The sequence below is a fragment of the Narcine bancroftii genome, chromosome 10, assembly GCF_036971445.1.
Source record: "Narcine bancroftii isolate sNarBan1 chromosome 10, sNarBan1.hap1, whole genome shotgun sequence".
Classification (NCBI taxonomy): Eukaryota; Metazoa; Chordata; class Chondrichthyes; order Torpediniformes; family Narcinidae; genus Narcine; species Narcine bancroftii.
In genome coordinates, this window is record NC_091478.1 from 106,589,480 (window position 1) to 106,607,591 (window position 18,112).

Sequence of the window (18,112 nt, forward strand, 5' to 3'; positions counted from 1 at the left end):
ATCTTCACTCACTCGGCCCTTTCAAATTGCCTTGTAAAATGGGGTTATCCAGACAAGTTACCAGGTTGAAGATCCAGGCTCAGGGCTATTTGAAAGGGCTGAACTGGGAAAGCCCAGTCAAAACCCACCCGGGTACCAGGTCAGGGAACCCAGTAAAACTTACCCAGGTGTTCTCCTCCACCTGTTTGAAAGGGGAAATGGGTGACCTGGTTGTTCTGGAACTTTAAGCAGAAAGGACACAGGGAACAGGGGATTCCCAGTGACTGCGTGATGGGATTCACCATGTCATTGCAGGAGCAGGATCCCCCTTAAATTGCTGGGTTGGCAATTTAACAGGTAGGTTAGGCAGCTATTTGAAAGGTACAGGAGGGACACACGATCCAGTAATGTCACCCAGGTCCCAGTGGAGCTACCTGGGAGCTGCAAATTGAAACGCCCACTGAGCAGAAACATTTGATTTAATCATTGGTCAAATGTAAGCAGTGTGTGACTGGATTTCTCATTTGCACTGATTGTCACCGGAAATCCTTTCACTGACAATTGAACTAAAAGGGGCCTCTAAAGGGTGATGTTTCACAGTTAGAATAGGGAACCGTCCCTGTGGAATCTATCTGTTGGAGCAAATAGGACTGAGAATATTGAGAAGGCGTCCAAATTGAACCAGAAAACATTTCAAATGACCTACAACATGAATCGTTCTTGGTAGATGCTGCCATATAGGCAGGAAAGGCTTCAGTACAAAGAACCCTGTGTGTTTTCTCGGGTGATTAAAAAATAAAGATGTTCATGGCTTTGAGTGCATGAGTCCTCTGGCATCCAAATGAGGAGTTTTGTGGTTTAACCCAAGTTCCTTTGAAAACTTATGAATTAAAAAAGCTACATTTTTAGGAGCCAAGGGAGGTAACACAGGAAGGAGCAGAAGAAACTGGATGCCTGAGTGACGACGATTAGAACATTTCCTTGGCAAATGGATGAATGAGGGCAGCATGTTGCAACACCTCAGGACTTCCTTAACTAGAGTCCCAGAGTATAGCGCAATACTGTAGGGAACATCAGAGTGAAGCTCTTTTTGTCAGTGAGATAAAAACTGCTGTGGTCTATAAAAAGCTCCTCAGTTAAAAGAAGCTGTACAAAATCATGAAGGAATAGATCAGGTGAAAGGACAGAATCTTTTGCCCAGAGTAGGGGAATCCGTCGCTAGAGAACAGAGGCTTAAGGAGATTAAGGGTGGGAATGGGGAAAAGATTTAATAGGAACCTTTATATGGGCAGCTCAGTTGGCGTAGCAGTTAGCGCAACGCCTTAACAGCGCCAGCGATCAGGACCGGGATTCGAATCCTGTGCTGTCTGTAAAGAGTTTGTACGTTCTCCCCGTGTCAGTGTGGGTTTTCCCTTGGGCTCCAGTTTCCTCCCACTGTTTGAAAGTAGGTTAAATGGGTGTAATTGGGTGGCACAGACTCATGGGCTGAAATGGCCTGTTACCATGCAGTATGTGTAAACATTTTAAAAATTATACAGATGGTGGTGGGTGCATGGAATATGATGCCAGAGGCGGTTGTTGAGGCAGGAACTATTGCAACGTTTAAGAAAGATTTGAATAGATCTGTGGATAGGATAGGTTTAGAAGGATGTGGGAAATGCAGGTAGGTGAGATTAATATAGGCAGCATGGCAAGTTGGGCTGAAAGGTCTGCTTCTACACTATATGTCTCTACGACGCTTCCATTATCTACGACACAAGGTTTCCAAAATTACACACCATTCTGACGAGGAAATAATTGATTGCTCCTTCAACCAGGTCTAAAATCCTGGAACTCTCTATCCAACAATGCTGAGAATGTGTATTCACTCGAATTACAGCTGTGGTTCAAGAAGCTTCCAGCTTCTCAAGGGATTGGGAATGGGCAATAAATGTGCCTTGCCAGTCTTTGAAAATAAAAAAAACTGCAGAGGGTGGAAATCTGACACAAAACCAGAAAGGCTGAGCCTTTTTCAGCATGACCGGCTGAACTTTTCAAGCATTTTCATTCCTTGCCACGGCTGCCTGAATCCCACGAATGGATTAAATTCAGGCATTTTCTAAAATCAGGTGCTGTCAAGTGATCTTAATCCAGGCATCTTTAAAAGGAAAAGATTAACACAGATTTGTTATCTAGACCAGCCTTTCTCAAAGAAGGCCATATTCACCCCCACCCTCACCCCACCCTTCTTGGGGCCACAGCACATTTAAGGGGGAAGGGGGTGCAGACTGAAATCATACTTTACAACATTACGTAGTCCATAGAACAAAGTACAAAAAAAAACAACTAAGGTTGACTGCTTCGCAGAGAAAGGGGTCCATTAACTTTGAGCAGATTCCTTTGGGGGCCACACCCAAAAATAAGGTTGAGAATGGCTGATCTAGAACATAAGAAACAGAAGCAGGAGGAGGCTAATCAACCCCTTGTTTCTGCAATCATTTGTAATATCATGGTTGGCACCACTTTGCTGCACTAACCACAGATGCCTTAATTTTCTTGGTGTCTATGTATCCACCCATCTGAATCTTAAATGTACTCAGTGACTGAGACTTCTCAGTCCTCTTGGTGAAAGCATTGCAAAGACCCAGCACTCTCTGTGAAGAAATTCTTCACCTCAGGACTGAGTGCCCAACTGCTGAGATCGTTTCAGAATATGGATTTATTGTCATGAACGAGTCGTGAAATTCGGTGTTTTTGCTTCAGCATCAGAGAGTAAAGATTCACATCGTAACCATCTTACAATATTACTGTAAAAAAATTACAGGGGACGAAAAGTCAGTCAGTGTCCTTGGTTCATTGATTATTTAGGAAACTGAGGCCTAGAGTTTGTAGCTTCATGACCAGCACTGAGGAAATCATGGTTTTAACTGGATACCTCAGTCAAACAGAACATCATCCCTGTAGTGACCCTGTCAAACCCCTTTTCGAGAGTGAAATTTTAATGAGTTCACCTATTTCTTTTGGCAAACTCTCATTAGGACCAAGTAGAATATTATACATTAAATCTCTTAATGGAGAGAAATTGCTTTTATCTATCGTCCCTAGGGTGCTTTATTTTGGAAAGTACTGAGATAAATTGTGTAATTATTAAATGCATCTAATACTTTGGGCATCAATGATTTCCTGAGCTTTGCTCCAACTTGCAGTGAGTAATTTCATTTAATTTAGCTATTCCGCATAATAACAGGCCCTTCCAGCCCATGAGCCTGTGCCCCCCTAATTACACCAATTAACCAACAACCCCATACATTTTTGAAGGGTGGGAAAAAACTGGCACACTCGAGGAAACCTAAGCAGGAGCAGGGAGAACGTACAAACTCCTTCTTGACAGCATTGGATTCAAACCTGTCACTGGTGTTGTAATGGCGTTGTGCTAATTGCTACACATATCACGCCACTCATCTCATTTTTGTCAAATCGCAGGCATAAAAATGTTCATTAATCTATCCTCTACTGAAAAGTCATGACAAGAACACATGTTGTTCTGTGGCTATTAGCAACTTGAGTAGAGCTTAGAATGGAAGGAGTGATACTTCATAATTCATTAGAACCAGAATGGAAACCGAAGCATTGAGCCAAATTGTTAACAGTTCCGTTCCCCCAAGGAGGAAAGCCAGTTAGACAGCAATATTTTGTTGTATTGCCAGCTGTTAGAAAATTACCAACGGAAATAATTAGGGATACAATAAATAGTTTGAAGGTTGTAGGAAGATCAGAGATCAAAATGAGGTTAAACTGGATAAATCATGTATGACTACAGCAGAGAATAGAGACATATGAGAATGCAAAGAAAGGATGATGGAAAGCATTTACAGTAAACGTTATAACATGGACCTCCAGCAAGAAATTGCTTTTCACTGACAGTTAACTGATGAAACATTATCTTTTAGGGGAGGTTGATTGTCAAAACATGTCAGCTTTATCTTGCATGGGGCCCATAAAATATTAGAACAAATCACGTCACTTGATTGATGCAAACTTTTTTTTTCCAGAAAAAAAAAAGATATGAAAGGGAAATATTTAGTGGGCCAGATTTTGTCAAAAACTGCTGTGAACCTTGGAGATGCTGTTAAATGAGAATTTTCCATTAAATTTATTGTTATTAAACTTTGTCTCATATTTTAAATTGGTGGTGGGGGGGGGGGGAGTGGTAACATTCAGTGCATACCAGGCAGAGCAGGGGTTATGTACATCATAAAGTTGTGTTTGCACACCCAGTCCATTTTTCAAAATGATTTTTAGACGCTCTCCTTTTTACGCCTGGAATATGTGGTCATGATGGCTTAGCTTCATTCCTCTTCATTTGGTTATTCACTTTTTGTGTATCTGGGCATTTCTGACATAGACAGAATTTATTGCTAAATCCTATCCATCCTTGAGAAGAGGTCGGTGAGATTTCTTCATCAACTGCAACAAGATTTCTGGTGAAGGTACTTCCACAGTGCGGAGTGGGGTTGGGAAGGGGATTCAGGATTTTATACACAGAGTCCAGTGGGAAGTTTCCACATCATCTTGGCACGTGACTGGAGAAGAGCCTGGATATGGTAGTGATAATGTTCATCACAGCGACATTGGTTACAGGCTAGTCAAGTGCTGTTGGTGTGGCCAAGGTGAGTAGTTACAGTCCATTTTGAAGAAGCTAGTGGTGGATTAAAAAGAAACCCGTTTTGATGTAGTTGACGAAGTGTCAACCAAGTAAGTTACTTGTGCAGAATGAAGTTGAAATCCCTCAGATTTGATGTAACAGAGGCAAATGGAGGGTGTTCCAGTGCACTCCTGATGGGCTTAGTAGATGATGAAAGCCTTTGGGGTGTCGGAGATGAGTCACTCTGAGTATAATACCCAACCTTTGACCTTAAGTCAAGTTAGGTTTATTGTCATCTGATTGTACAAGTACAACCTGACAAAACAGCGTTCTCCGGTCCTCAGTACAAAAACACGCAGCCACACAACCAGACATAACACATATACAGACAAGTAATACATATGTAGGGCAAGTATTTTATCTATTACAAACAAATAAATATTGTTTTGTACAAATGAGAGTCTTGGATGGTCAGTGAGAGCAGTTCCTTTGGTTGTTCAGCGTTCTCACTGCCCGTGGGAAGAAGCTGTTCCTCAGCCTGGTGGGGCTGGCTCTGATCCTTCTGGATCTCTTCCCTAACAGAAGCAGCTGAAAGATGTGTGCAGGGTGGAAGGGGTCTTCGATGATTTTGCACCCCCTCTTCAGATAACAATTCCTAGAGATCACATGGATGGGGGGGGGGGTGGGGGCAGAAAACAGAGATGCCACTGATCCTCTCGGCACTTTTATGGTCCTGTGGATTGACCTCCGATCCATTTCCCTGCAGCAACTGTACCACACTGTGATACAGCCGGCCAAGACACTCTTGATAAAGCTTCTATAGAAGGTTGATATGATGGTGGCTGGTTGCCTTGTCCACTTCAGTTTTCTCATGAAGTGTTGTACCTTCCTGACAAGTAAGGAGATGTTGAGTGTCCACGATAGGTCATTAGTTAAGTGAAGGAACTTGGTGCTCTCCATTCTCTACTACAGAGGTGTTGATTGACCTGCAATCATAGCCGCAGTATTTAAATAGCTGTACTTCCGGTAGTGACCCAGAGCTTGTTGATGAAGGGTGACTCACCAAGGTTAATGTCATTGAATACAAAGGGTAGATGGTTAGATTCTGTCTAGTTGGAGAGAGTCATCAGCTGGCACTTTTGTGATACGTTTGTTATTTGCACATCAGTCTTAAGGCACATGCCTGAATATTGTCCATATCTTGCTGTATCTATATTATGGCTTCTGGTGCCTAGATATGTGGAATTAGCAATTTAAATCACCTGAAATAGTCATTCCTTCTTAAGCCCATCAATTTATCAGACCTTGGCTTCACCCCCATGTTCCTGCTTGCTCCCAGAACCCTGATCTTTTCTATAGATTCAAAATCTCTCTCTTCCTCCATTAATATATTCGGTAATGCAGCCTCAACAGCTCTCTGGGGGAGAGATTTCCAAAAATGCATTACCTGTTGGCAGATGAATTTGCTTCTCAAGATAAACACAGGAAAGTGAAAGTTGCTCACATGATAGCATGCTCCCCTACTGCAATCTTTATACCTGCAGTCTTTGCAGAGTCTGAGGTTTCACCTCCATCACATAACAGAAAGTATGAGGTGACAATGTATTTCTGTGACCTGAATATCACTCCATTATATGCGGCCAATGCATTTCATGCCATATCATAAAAATGCACAAATAGACATACACACATTATCGATACAAGCATAGATAAGGTAGACAGTCAGCATCTTTTTCCCAGTAGCAAACTCCAGAGCACATCTATACAAAGGAAGGAAGTAAAGTTTAGGGGAGACATCAGGGACAAGTTTTATTTTTACACACAGAGTTATGGGTGCCTGGAATGCATTGGCAGGGTTTTAAGAGTCTCTGAGGCACATGATTGAAAAAAAAATGGAGGGTTATGAAATAGGAAGGGTTTAGTTCTTTTTTTTGGAAGGTACAGTATACATGGGTCAGCACAACATCGTGGGCTGAAGGGCCTGAACTGTGCTGTAATGTTCTATGTTCTCCTCCAAAGGAAACATCCTTGATCCATTTCCCATTGCTCCCCTCTAGCTCAATCATAAAATAATAAGAGTGGGGAGAATATTTTGGTAATTGTGCCCCAGAAAGAGCTAAACTTGGTCAATATTCAGCTCTTTATTGAATGTGCTTCATTCCACACGCTGGGTTGTGTCTGCAGCACGTCATTATGTCCGTCTCTTTGGTCTCCTTTCATGCTGATCACAAGGTGTCTGCCTTTTCCTTGCCCTTTTAAAACTAATTACAACTGGCCATTTCACATGCAGGAAGGGAAACCCACAGACTTAAACTAGCCAAGCAAATTGGAACAATAGAGAACTCCAATACAAAGTAAATCTAAGAACATGCCATTTACATTGAAGTATTTGCTCAAGGTTGAGCCGCCTTTGACATTTATGAGGAAATCTGCTTTCACTGCTTGATCCTTCAAATTGAGACCCCCATTTGGGATTTTATGCTTGCTAATTATGGAGCAAAGGGGAAGGTGAATTAAAGTAGCACTTTCAAACTAATACTGAACTGTTTTGTACTTGTGTGTGCAGTGAAATATTTAAGGACAGGTTATTATCTATTTTGTAATAGCAATTTTAAAAACTACAGGTTCAACGTAGATGATGCAGACTAGTCCTTTTTTTGGAAAGGAAATGAACCAGACAAATTACACCTCTGAGAAATGACGCTTTGATCTCTGTTGCTCACTCAGTTAAGAACTCTGGAATTCAACATCTCTCCTTTTTAATGTACATTCAGTTCCATCTCACTGGTTATTTGGTAATTTGCAGCTAATACTAAAAACTATGAATCTTTGAACTTTCACTTTAATTATGGTCATTATCTGTCTACAATTCCATCCCAACATTAACATGGAAGCTGAAGCACAATTTTCTAATCTTTCAAATCGGCTGGAGCTCTAATAAGTTAGTTGCTGCTTCAGAGTTTGACACATAGTTTGTCTTTTTAATAGCCATAAATTTTGGACTTCTGTATTTGTAGAGGTCTAGGACTTACTGAATGACCATTGATACCAGCTCGGTCACAATTCTTTGTGGCAAAGCGCAGTCTTGCTGGGACGTCCCAGCATTTACGTCGGGGAAATCAGTTCTCTGATGCCAAATCCCCCATTTGGGATTTTTGTGGAGCAAAGGGGAAGGTGAATTACTATTTAAAATGATTTCAGTTCTGGTCAATGTTTGAATTACTTCTAACTGTTTGTACTATGTTTCAATTAACTTATTTTTATGAAAATATTTAAAATATCCTTGTTAATTTTAAGAATTGTTAAGTGTAGAGGCATTTATGAGATCATCTACCCTAGACACAGATCCAGCCCCCACTTTGACAGCTGCTGGGGATGGTTAGGAACCTATACATTGCACTTCTTAACTTCAACACTAGATGTCACTGCAATTTTGAACAATTACTAGACCAACGGTCGCAATGTTACTCATTGATGTAAACAGTTCCCTCAGTTAAAAAAAATGTTTACCTCAATTGATTAAACATAGCAGAACCAAGGGAGTGTTGAAAGTTTCACAAATGGTAGGAAAATGCATACTTTTACACAGAAGTCAAGGGGAAGTGTGTTTGTTTGATTTGTAAGGAATCTGTTAACTTTAAAAGCCTATCTACAGATTTACACATGTCTTCATAATCATTAAGGTGGACACTTGGGCCATGAACTGTAGCTGTGGCGGAATGTTGGAGATGGCCTTGTTCCTTTCTTCATCTTTTCCCCCAACTTTTGAATGAGAGTTTTAGAGTTTTATTGTATTCATTTAAATTAAATTTAAGAGCAGCAGATAAAGAAATAGCAACTGTAATATGTGAACCCATCAATAAACTACTGTCATGTCAACAGTTAAACTGTTCAGTAGTGTTGTGTAATTATTTTGGTAGAAAATGAATTTTTGATGACACGTGGGTTTTTTGGTCTAAAAAAATTTTTCTTGCAGTGTAACTTGTTGAAATCTGCCAGGTGTAATGTAGTTTGGCACATACACCTTATAATTTTTTGTATGTGGCCTATAACCAAAAATGTTAGGGCACCCCTGAATTGGGAATATTTGGGCTGTATGGGCTCATGGGCCAGAATGGCCTTTTTCCCCACTTTATCTGTGAATTCAAATTAATTTCTGTTAACAATGGCATTTCTAGAAATTATTTACTAAAGGTGTTATTAGACATTGTACTTAACTGACATGCTGTCAGATAATACAGAATATTTTAAAAATATGATGCAATCCCTGGCTCTAGATTTTTGATCTGGACTCTGTTCCAAATGACTTTTCTCTATTTGTATCCCAAACATAAGCATTGCCAGCTAGTCTGGTATTTATAGCCTGTCCATAGTCACCTATCTTGATGTAACACACGCTTACTCACAAGATATTCAGTTGTGGGATTGCCAAAAAGGGTACTGATCACTTCTCCATTATCTTTCATGAAATGTGCATATTATATGCCTGTGATCTGTTTCTCTAAAAGCAGTTGGATCTAAATTATTACACGTTTCTGCATGCTTGGCTACCACGGAAGACGCTTTTCTGGCCCAACCACATTGCAGAAAACTGACTGCTTGTGAAATACATAAATGAAATTAGCAAAGTCTGCCAGTTTAAATTAATTTGTACTAAAGGTATTGAACTGCAAAAACATTTTATTTTCAGGCAACACTGGTGTGGTATGGGAGCACCTGGTTTGGGGACACCAATATCTCTGTGCAGAAAGCCATGCAAATGATAGTGGATCACAGGCAAAATGATCCCCACCATCGAGAAATTCTGCAGGGAACGCTGCCATCAGAGAGCAGCAGCAGTCATCAAAGACCCTCACCACCCAACACACGCTCTGTTCTCGCTGCTGCCATCAGGAAAAAGGTATCGGTGCCGCAAGACTCATACCACCAGGTCCAGGAACAGCTGCTCCCCCTCCACCATCAGACCCCTCAACAACAAACTCAATCAGGGACTCATTTATGGACTCTGAGTTTGCACTTTATTTATTGTTGAATATTTTCTGTATTGCACGAACAGTTTGCACTTTCTTCTTGTTTACATTTCTCTCTTTTGTATATTTATCTTTTCTTGAGTAGTCTTTTTTGCCCTTCCAATAAGCAGAAATTCTGCCTAGCCTGCAGGAAAAGAATCTCAAGGTTGTATGTAATATCATGGATGCATTCTGACAATAAATCTGAACTTTGAATTGAAATGTAAGCTGCTATAACCTTTCCACTATACTTCCCAGAAATACTTGACACCATGTCACCAGCAAGCACTGGAGGAAGAGAGCAAAAATTGGGTCAAAGCTGCTCAGAGGTAGGTTTTAGAAAACATCTTACACTGGGGGGCATGGAGATCTTTAGATATGGAATTGGGACAGATGAAATAATGCATGAGCTGGGAAGAGGGGTCATTGGCGGTAATACTCTGACTGAATAAACAGGAAATAAAACAGGAAGAGATATGTCTCACTCAGCTGGACAATAGGGCAGACACCTTGAAGGGGGCTTAAACTAAGCACTGCTTCTAGATGTGGGAGGCCTCTCACTGCTGTCTACCAAGTAAAACCTCTCCTTAACTCGTTCTTGGCACCAGCCTTCTCTTCATCCTATTCTGGCCTTGAAGATCCCCAAATCCATTTCTTCTAATGTTTCTAAACATTTCAGTTCACTTTCCAATGAAGTTAAAATTTACAGAAGTTGAAACAGAACAAACAATAAATACAAGCTTCAGATCAGAACACTTAGAAAGGCTGGCTCACATTCAGTGGATCTCTCGTGACTGCCAGTGATCCCAAATGTTTTTATTTTGTCAGGAGCACCGCTGGGAAGTGGTTCGTTGCAGAACATTGGTCAATAAGATAACCTCTATTTAGTCACTCACCTGTGAAATTGGCTCATAAGATGAATTTCAGTGTTTCACCAAACACCTGCTCTGATCATTCAGATTGAAGATGAAATCAGCGGGTAACAATGGACACATTGGAGGGCTGTGACTCTGTGCGGAGCTGTCAGGTTTTATCAGTTAATTACAATGAGGTGCACGATCCTCAGAGGGCTGGACCGAAGGGTGGGAGCAACATATCCCAGTCCTTCAATGCCCCACCTTTTCTGTGCCCAATTCCCACAGATGTGACCCAGCAGCAAACCACTCGCATCTTTGGCCCCGAGAATGCAATTCATTTTGAATTGAGCTGCTACATTGCGCAGAGTTTAAAAGGTCTCGAAACCAACCACCTTTGCCGCTTTTCAATGGGACAAGTTTGTCAGCTACATTTACTTATTGGGCATATACCAGGTCGGTGCTAATCAAAAGTGATCACTGCCTGTGAACGGAACATCACTCTGAACAGGTCTCTGGTACACTGGAAGAACAGGTCATTGCTTTTCCACATGCCCGACCAAGGGTGCAGCCCCGAACCGCTGACTGCCTTTGACTTGCTGTGGATGTTGTGGAACCTGCTGGGCTTCTGCAGCCCTTTTGTGGATTACATTGGCCCCCAGCATCTGCATATGTTCTGGTTCAACGAGCATGCAAGAAGCTGCAGATGAAGGAATATAGAGCAACACACACCCCTCCCCAACCCCCCATATACACACATACACACCCACCCACTCACACATCCTACCCCCACCGCCATATATACACATACTCACACCCCTCACACTCACTCCCACCCACTCACACCCCCAGATACAAACCCACCCACTCACAACCCCCCCGCACACACCCATATACACACATACAGACCCAGTCACACCCCCACATAAACACCCACTCACACCCACACATACACAGCCACCCACTCACACCCCCATATACACACATCCAGACCCACTCACACACCCACCCATTCACCCCCCCCATATACACACATCCAGACCCACTCACACACCCACCCATTCACCCCCCATATACACACATCCAGACCCACTCACACACCCACCCACTCACCCCCCCATATACACACATCCAGACCCACTCACACACCCACCCACTCACCCCCCCATATACACACATCCAGACCCACTCACACACCCACCCATTCACCCCCCCCCCCATATACACACATCCAGACCCACTCACACCCAGCCGGATGAAGAGCAGGTGGGGCAGGTTGTGGGTGAAGAGTTCAGGTCCTCAACGTTGACAGTTCTTGCTCCTCCCGCGGATGCTGCTGGACCCGGGAGTTTGTGCGTGGCTGCCCAGATTGGCCGCGCGTCCCCTCCGCTATACGGATCCTGTCGGAACCCCCTCCTGCTCCGAAGTTTCCCCAAGTGCCGTCCTTGCAATCGGCCGGAGTCCGCCTCACACGACAGCCCCCGGCCCCTGTTCCCGAGACCCCGCTGGAGGCACCGGATTGCGGGATCTGCGCCCGCGGTGAAATCCTGCCTCTGACCTGCGCTCCGATTAAAAGCGGCCCCTTCGCCCCGGATTTCGGAATCTCCTTGGAAGAAAAGTACTCACGTCGTATTTCTCTCCGACCCTCCCTCGGAGACTCTTGGTCGCGACAGGCGGGGGTCGTAGCGCCAGCAGACAGAGCAGGGCCGCCGCCAGCGCCCGCGGCCAACTCGTCCCGCAACTTCTGCCGCGATCCATCGGCAGGTCTGGGGCGGCGGGAGGGGGCCAAGTGGTGCCGGGACAGCACGGAGCAGGTATCCCCGCCTCCCCACGCACCAGCTGTCTGCACCCCAGCCTGAGCCAGAAACACAGGCGTGTTCGCATCTGGCAGCTTGGCCGCCCCGCCGATCTCTATGAGTGCCAGCAGAGCCCTCCACGTCTCCCGCCACTGCCCTGTCCCACTCCCGCCACTGTCCTATCGCTCTGCCGCCACTGCCCTGTCCCTCTCCCGCCACTGCCCTGTCCCTCTGCCGCCACTGCCCTGTCCCTCTGCCGCCACTGCCCTGTCCCTCTGCCGCCACTGCCCTGTCCCTCTGCCGCCACTGCCCTGTCGCTCTCCCGCCACTGCCCTGTCCCTCTCCCGCCACTGCCCTGTCCCTCTCCCGCCACTGCCCTGTCGCTCTGCCGCCACTGCCCTGTCCCTCTCCCGCCACTGCCCTGTCCCTCTCCCGCCACTGCCCTGTCGCTCTGCCGCCACTGCCCTGTCCCTCTCCCGCCACTGCCCTGTCCCTCTCCCGCCACTGCCCTGTCCCTCTCCCGCCACTGCCCTGTCGCTCTGCCGCCACTGCCCTGTCGCTCTGCCGCCACTGCCCTGTCCCTCTCCCGCCACTGCCCTGTCCCTCTCCCGCCACTGCCCTGTCCCTCTCCCGCCACTGCCCTGTCCCTCTCCCGCCACTGCCCTGTCCCTCTCCCGCCACTGCCCTGTCCCTCTCCCGCCACTGCCCTGTCCCTCTCCCGCCACTGCCCTGTCCCTCTCCCGCCACTGCCCTGTCCCTCTCCCGCCACTGCCCTGTCCCTCTCCCGCCACTGCCCTGTCCCTCTCCCGCCACTGCCCTGTCCCTCTCCCGCCACTGCCCTGTCCCTCTCCCGCCACTGCCCTGTCCCTCTCCCGCCACTGCCCTGTCGCTCTGCCGCCACTGCCCTGTCGCTCTCCCGCCACTGCCCTGTCCCTCTCCCGCCACTGCCCTGTCCCTCTCCCGCCACTGCCCTGTCCCTCTCCCGCCACTGCCCTGTCGCTCTGCCGCCACTGCCCTGTCCCTCTCCCGCCACTGCCCTGTCCCTCTCCCGCCACTGCCCTGTCCCTCTCCCGCCACTGCCCTGTCCCTCTCCCGCCACTGCCCTGTCCCTCTCCCGCCACTGCCCTGTCGCTCTGACGCCACTGCCCTGTCCCTCTCCCGCCACTGCCCTGTCCCTCTCCCGCCACTGCCCTGTCCCTCTCCCGCCACTGCCCTGTCCCTCTCCCGCCACTGCCCTGTCCCTCTCCCGCCACTGCCCTGTCCCTCTCCCGCCACTGCCCTGTCCCTCTCCCGCCACTGCCCTGTCGCTCTGCCGCCACTGCCCTGTCCCTCTCCCGCCACTGCCCTGTCCCTCTCCCGCCACTGCCCTGTCCCTCTCCCGCCACTGCCCTGTCCCTCTCCCGCCACTGCCCTGTCCCTCTCCCGCCACTGCCCTGTCCCTCTCCCGCCACTGCCCTGTCCCTCTCCCGCCACTGCCCTGTCCCTCTCCCGCCACTGCCCTGTCCCTCTCCCGCCACTGCCCTGTCCCTCTCCCGCCACTGCCCTGTCCCTCTCCCGCCACTGCCCTGTCCCTCTCCCGCCACTGCCCTGTCCCTCTCCCGCCACTGCCCTGTCCCTCTCCCGCCACTGCCCTGTCCCTCTCCCGCCACTGCCCTGTCCCTCTCCCGCCACTGCCCTGTCCCTCTCCCGCCACTGCCCTGTCCCTCTCCCGCCACTGCCCTGTCTCTCTCCCGCCACTGCCCTGTCCCTCTCCCGCCACTGCCCTGTCCCTCTCCCGCCACTGCCCTGTCCCTCTCCCGCCACTGCCCTGTCCCTCTCCCGCCACTGCCCTGTCCCTCTCCCGCCACTGCCCTGTCCCTCTCCCGCCACTGCCCTGTCCCTCTCCCGCCACTGCCCTGTCCCTCTCCCGCCACTGCCCTGTCCCTCTCCCGCCACTGCCCTTTCGGTCTCCCTCCACAGCGGCTTGAAACTTCTCGCTGCCCAGATTTGGGAGAAACAGCTGGCACACGGGAATAATAAAGGCATTATATGAAAGTGGACGGAAAATATTACCCCCCCCCCCACCCCGACCCCCACCCCTAAAAGATGGAATGTTTACAGCCGGTACACCTTCTTGCGGTGAGGGGATGAACGGGTCGGGGAGCCAAGTATTCAGTGGTTAACGTTTACAAGATCAGAGGCTAAGAACCGCGAGGACTAGGACAACCCTGACCCATTGCCACTACAGCGTCAGTCTGCGGAGGTTTGTGAAAACACACTGTACATTGGGTACAGTAAACACTGAAAAGCCACGTTCTTGCCATATACACAACCCGTCTCTGGAAGGAGGTTGTTTGTTCACACAGAACCAGAGAAAAGCCGGATTGGTGGGTCCTTTTACACAGCAAGCTGGCTTCCCAAAGCAAAAGAGGTGCGACTGTGAATGTGGGATACGAAAGTGAAAGAAGTGCTGGTGAATTGCTGCTTCAGCTGGAAGGACAGTTTGGCTCCTGGATGGCGAGATGAGAAGGTTTTGCATCTTCTGGCACTGTTCCAAGAGCAGGAGAGTGGGTGTAGTGGAGACAGAAGAGTAAACCAGGGAGTCACGATGGAAACGGTCCTGTCAGAATGTTGATGGGATATCTGCTTCTGACACTACCTAAAGTTTGGACCCCCTCCACCTCCACCTTTGACATGGTCACACAAGTAGGCAAAGCATTCAAAAAGCAGATAATACCCGGCTTAAACCCTCTGTAGGGTTTTTATGCACAAAATCTGCATTATCACCTGCTCACATTTAAAAAGCAGATTTACGTTTATGCTGAGGACTGTGTGGTGCGTCTCAAGTTAAATTTGAACTGGACTTGGTGGTAAGATTAAAGCTCAGAAAAAATATGACCGGTTTCTTCCTAATTTGAGATGGCAATTCCTTAAATATATAGATGCAAGTTCTACTTGCTATTTTGGAAGTTTAAAAAGAGAATGCTGGAAATGGTATCTATGGTTCAAGATACATTAATGTTTAAGGTCTATGATCTTTTATCAAAATTGAGAAAAGTTGGTGCAAATGAGGAAAGGGTGTAGTGGACAAAGAAAATGTCTGGGATAGAGTGAAGAGCAGGAGAAAATGAAGTTACACATGGGTTTGATGTGGCTGAGAGAAAGCAGTAAAGGCTTGTTAACCACAGATCCTCTGTCAGGATGAGATAAAAGTAGATGAAAGAAAAGTGTAAAAGCATGAGATGCAGATGATGGAAAACTAAAATAAATCAGAGAATGTTGGAAAATGCTCAACGGTTCAGGAAACACATGTGAAGAGAGAAATCATTACAGGTAGTTGCAAGCCATACTAGTAATGCTGGACATTTGAAATTGTTGAATTCATTGCCAAGTCATTGCCACTAGTCCTCTGGCTAGTCAGAAGATGAGCTTAGCAGTGGAGGTTCACTAGGGAGAAGACAGAGGTAGATAAGGACAATTTCTGCCTTATCAGAGGTAATAAAGCTAGTGGACATAAATTTAGAGTAAGGAGTTAGAGATTTATAGGATCCCAGAGAGTGATGAATACCTAGAATCTACAGGTTGAGCAACACTTAAATGACTACATTTAAGAAGAGTAGATGAGCACTTAAATTCCAAGGTACTGAGGGCTACAGACCAAGTACTTGAAAAATAGGATACATTGGATTGGTTTCCCACTAGTCAGCATGGATGTGGTTTCTATGCTCAAATTAAATTTTGAGGTAACAAAATAAATGGATGATGGTAGGATGATGTCATCTACATGGACTTTAGCAAGGTATTTGACATGGTCCCCTATGAGATACTCAACCAGAAAGTCATGTGTCACAGGATCAGTGGAAAATTAGCTGTATGGATTAAAAAATGGGCTTGTAGGAAGAAAGGAGAGAGTAGTAATGGAAGGAAAGTATTCTGCCTGGAGGTCGGTGACTAGTGGAGTGCTGCAGGGATCTGTTCTGGAACTCCGGCTCTTAGTGATTTTTATAAATGACCTGGATGAAGGGGCAGAAGGATGGGTCAGTAAATTTGCAGATGACACAAAGATTGGAGGAGTTGTGAATGGAGCTGAAGGTTGTTGAAGATTACAAGAGGATATAGATGCAGAGTTGGGCAGGAAAGTGGTAGATGGAGTTCAATCCGGATAAGTGTGAGGTGATGCATTTTCAAAGGACAAACCAGAAGGCTGAGAACAGGGTAAATGATTGGTTACTTAAGAGTGTGGATGAACAGAGGGACCTTGGGGTGCAAATCCATACATCCCTCAAGGTCACTGCACAGGTTGATAGGATAGTTAAGAAGCCCTATTGAATTCAGGAGTAGAGAGATCATGTTGCAACTCTACAAATCTTTGGTGAGAACACACTTGGAGCATTGTGTTCAGTTCTGGTCACCTCATTATAGGAAGGATGTGGAAGCTACGGAGAGGGTACAGAGAAGATTTTCCAGGATGTTGCCTGGTTTGGGAAACCAGTCTTATGAGGCAAGGTTAGTAGAGCTGGGACTTTTCTCTTTGGAACATAGAAAGATGAGAGGAGACTTGCTAGAGTTCTACAAGATTATGAGAGGCATATATAGGGTAGACAGCCAGCACTGTTTCCAGGGCAGTATCAGCAAGAACTTGAGGACATTGTACAAAGTTAAGGGAGGGAAGTTTAGGGGAGGCATCAGAGGTAAATTTTTTAAAGGAAGAGTAGGTGTCTGGAATGCCTTTCCAGGGATGGTGGTGGAGGCTGAAACATTGGGGGCATTTAAGAGACTCTTAGATAAATGGATGAAAGAAAGAGGGTAACAGGTAGGGAGGGTTTAGTACTTGTTTTTAAAGGAAGGAATGTGCATCGGCACATCGAGGATCAAAGGGCCTGTACTGCACTGTATTGTTTTATGTTCTAAAGATGCTTTATGCTGGACTTCACAGGAACATTGTAAGGATATGAAAACAGAACAAAATCTGTTTGGAAATGAGATGAAGAATTAAGGTGGGCAGCAACTAGAACATCAGGATTAGATGTATGGAGTGAACGGATGTTGTCTTCTAAGCAGTTATTATCCTATGGAGAGTTGAGCAGATTGTAAGCTGTGAATGTGGGATAGGAAAGTGAAAGAAGTGCTGGTGAATTGCTGCTTCAGCTGGAAGGACAGTTTGGCTCCTGGATGGCGAGATGGGAAGGTTTTGCATCTCCTGGCACTGTTCCAAGAGCGGGAGAGTGGGTGTAGTGGAGACAGAAGAGTAAACCAGGGAGTTATGATAGAAACAGTCCTGTCAGCATTTTGAAGTGGAGTTTGATGGAATGTCTGTATCATATTGAAAATGGTTAAAATTATGGAAAACAATCTGTTGAATGAGAATGATGGTGCAGGGCAAGGTAATAGAAATTGCATCACTTTCCTTAACTGGGGTCTAAGAGAGGATGTCAGAGCAGAAATGCAGGAAATGGTTCCAAAATCCCAGTTTACTAAAGTGGGCAGGAAGACATGGTTAAAGTATCTTAATGGAAGCAGCATAGAAAAAGTTGGGATCAAGATCACATTCAGAATGGATATTGTTTACTAACCATTCCATAGATAGGGATAGAAAAGTTAAGAAGACAAAGGGAAGGGATAGGGATGGACAACATGGATGTGAGAGCTGAATGGAGTTTGGGAGTAAAGGTTATGAAATTTACTACAAGATCAAGAAACAACATCAACATGGACATAAATGTATCCAAAAATGAGTTGGAGAAGGGAGTCTGATTGGGAGTAAAACAGGATTGTTCTGTACATCTGTCAAAGAGACAGGGACAACTTAGTGGTCCATCCAGGTTCCCATGTCTACATCTTTGATCTGATCCTGCTCTGTTTACTTTCATC

General features: G+C 46.0%; 1 protein-coding gene across 1 annotated transcript in view; it reads right to left on the bottom strand.

Annotated features, from left to right (window-relative positions):
* The window catches only part of wfdc1 (WAP four-disulfide core domain 1), a 38,599-nt gene extending 26,375 nt beyond the window's left edge, over window positions 1-12,224 (bottom strand). The window contains exon 1 of the mRNA XM_069899454.1: window positions 12,093-12,224. Within this exon, the coding sequence (XP_069755555.1) occupies window positions 12,093-12,224 (132 nt within the window). The remainder of the gene's footprint in view (window positions 1-12,092) is intronic.
* Window positions 12,225-18,112: the final 5,888 nt, after the last annotated feature.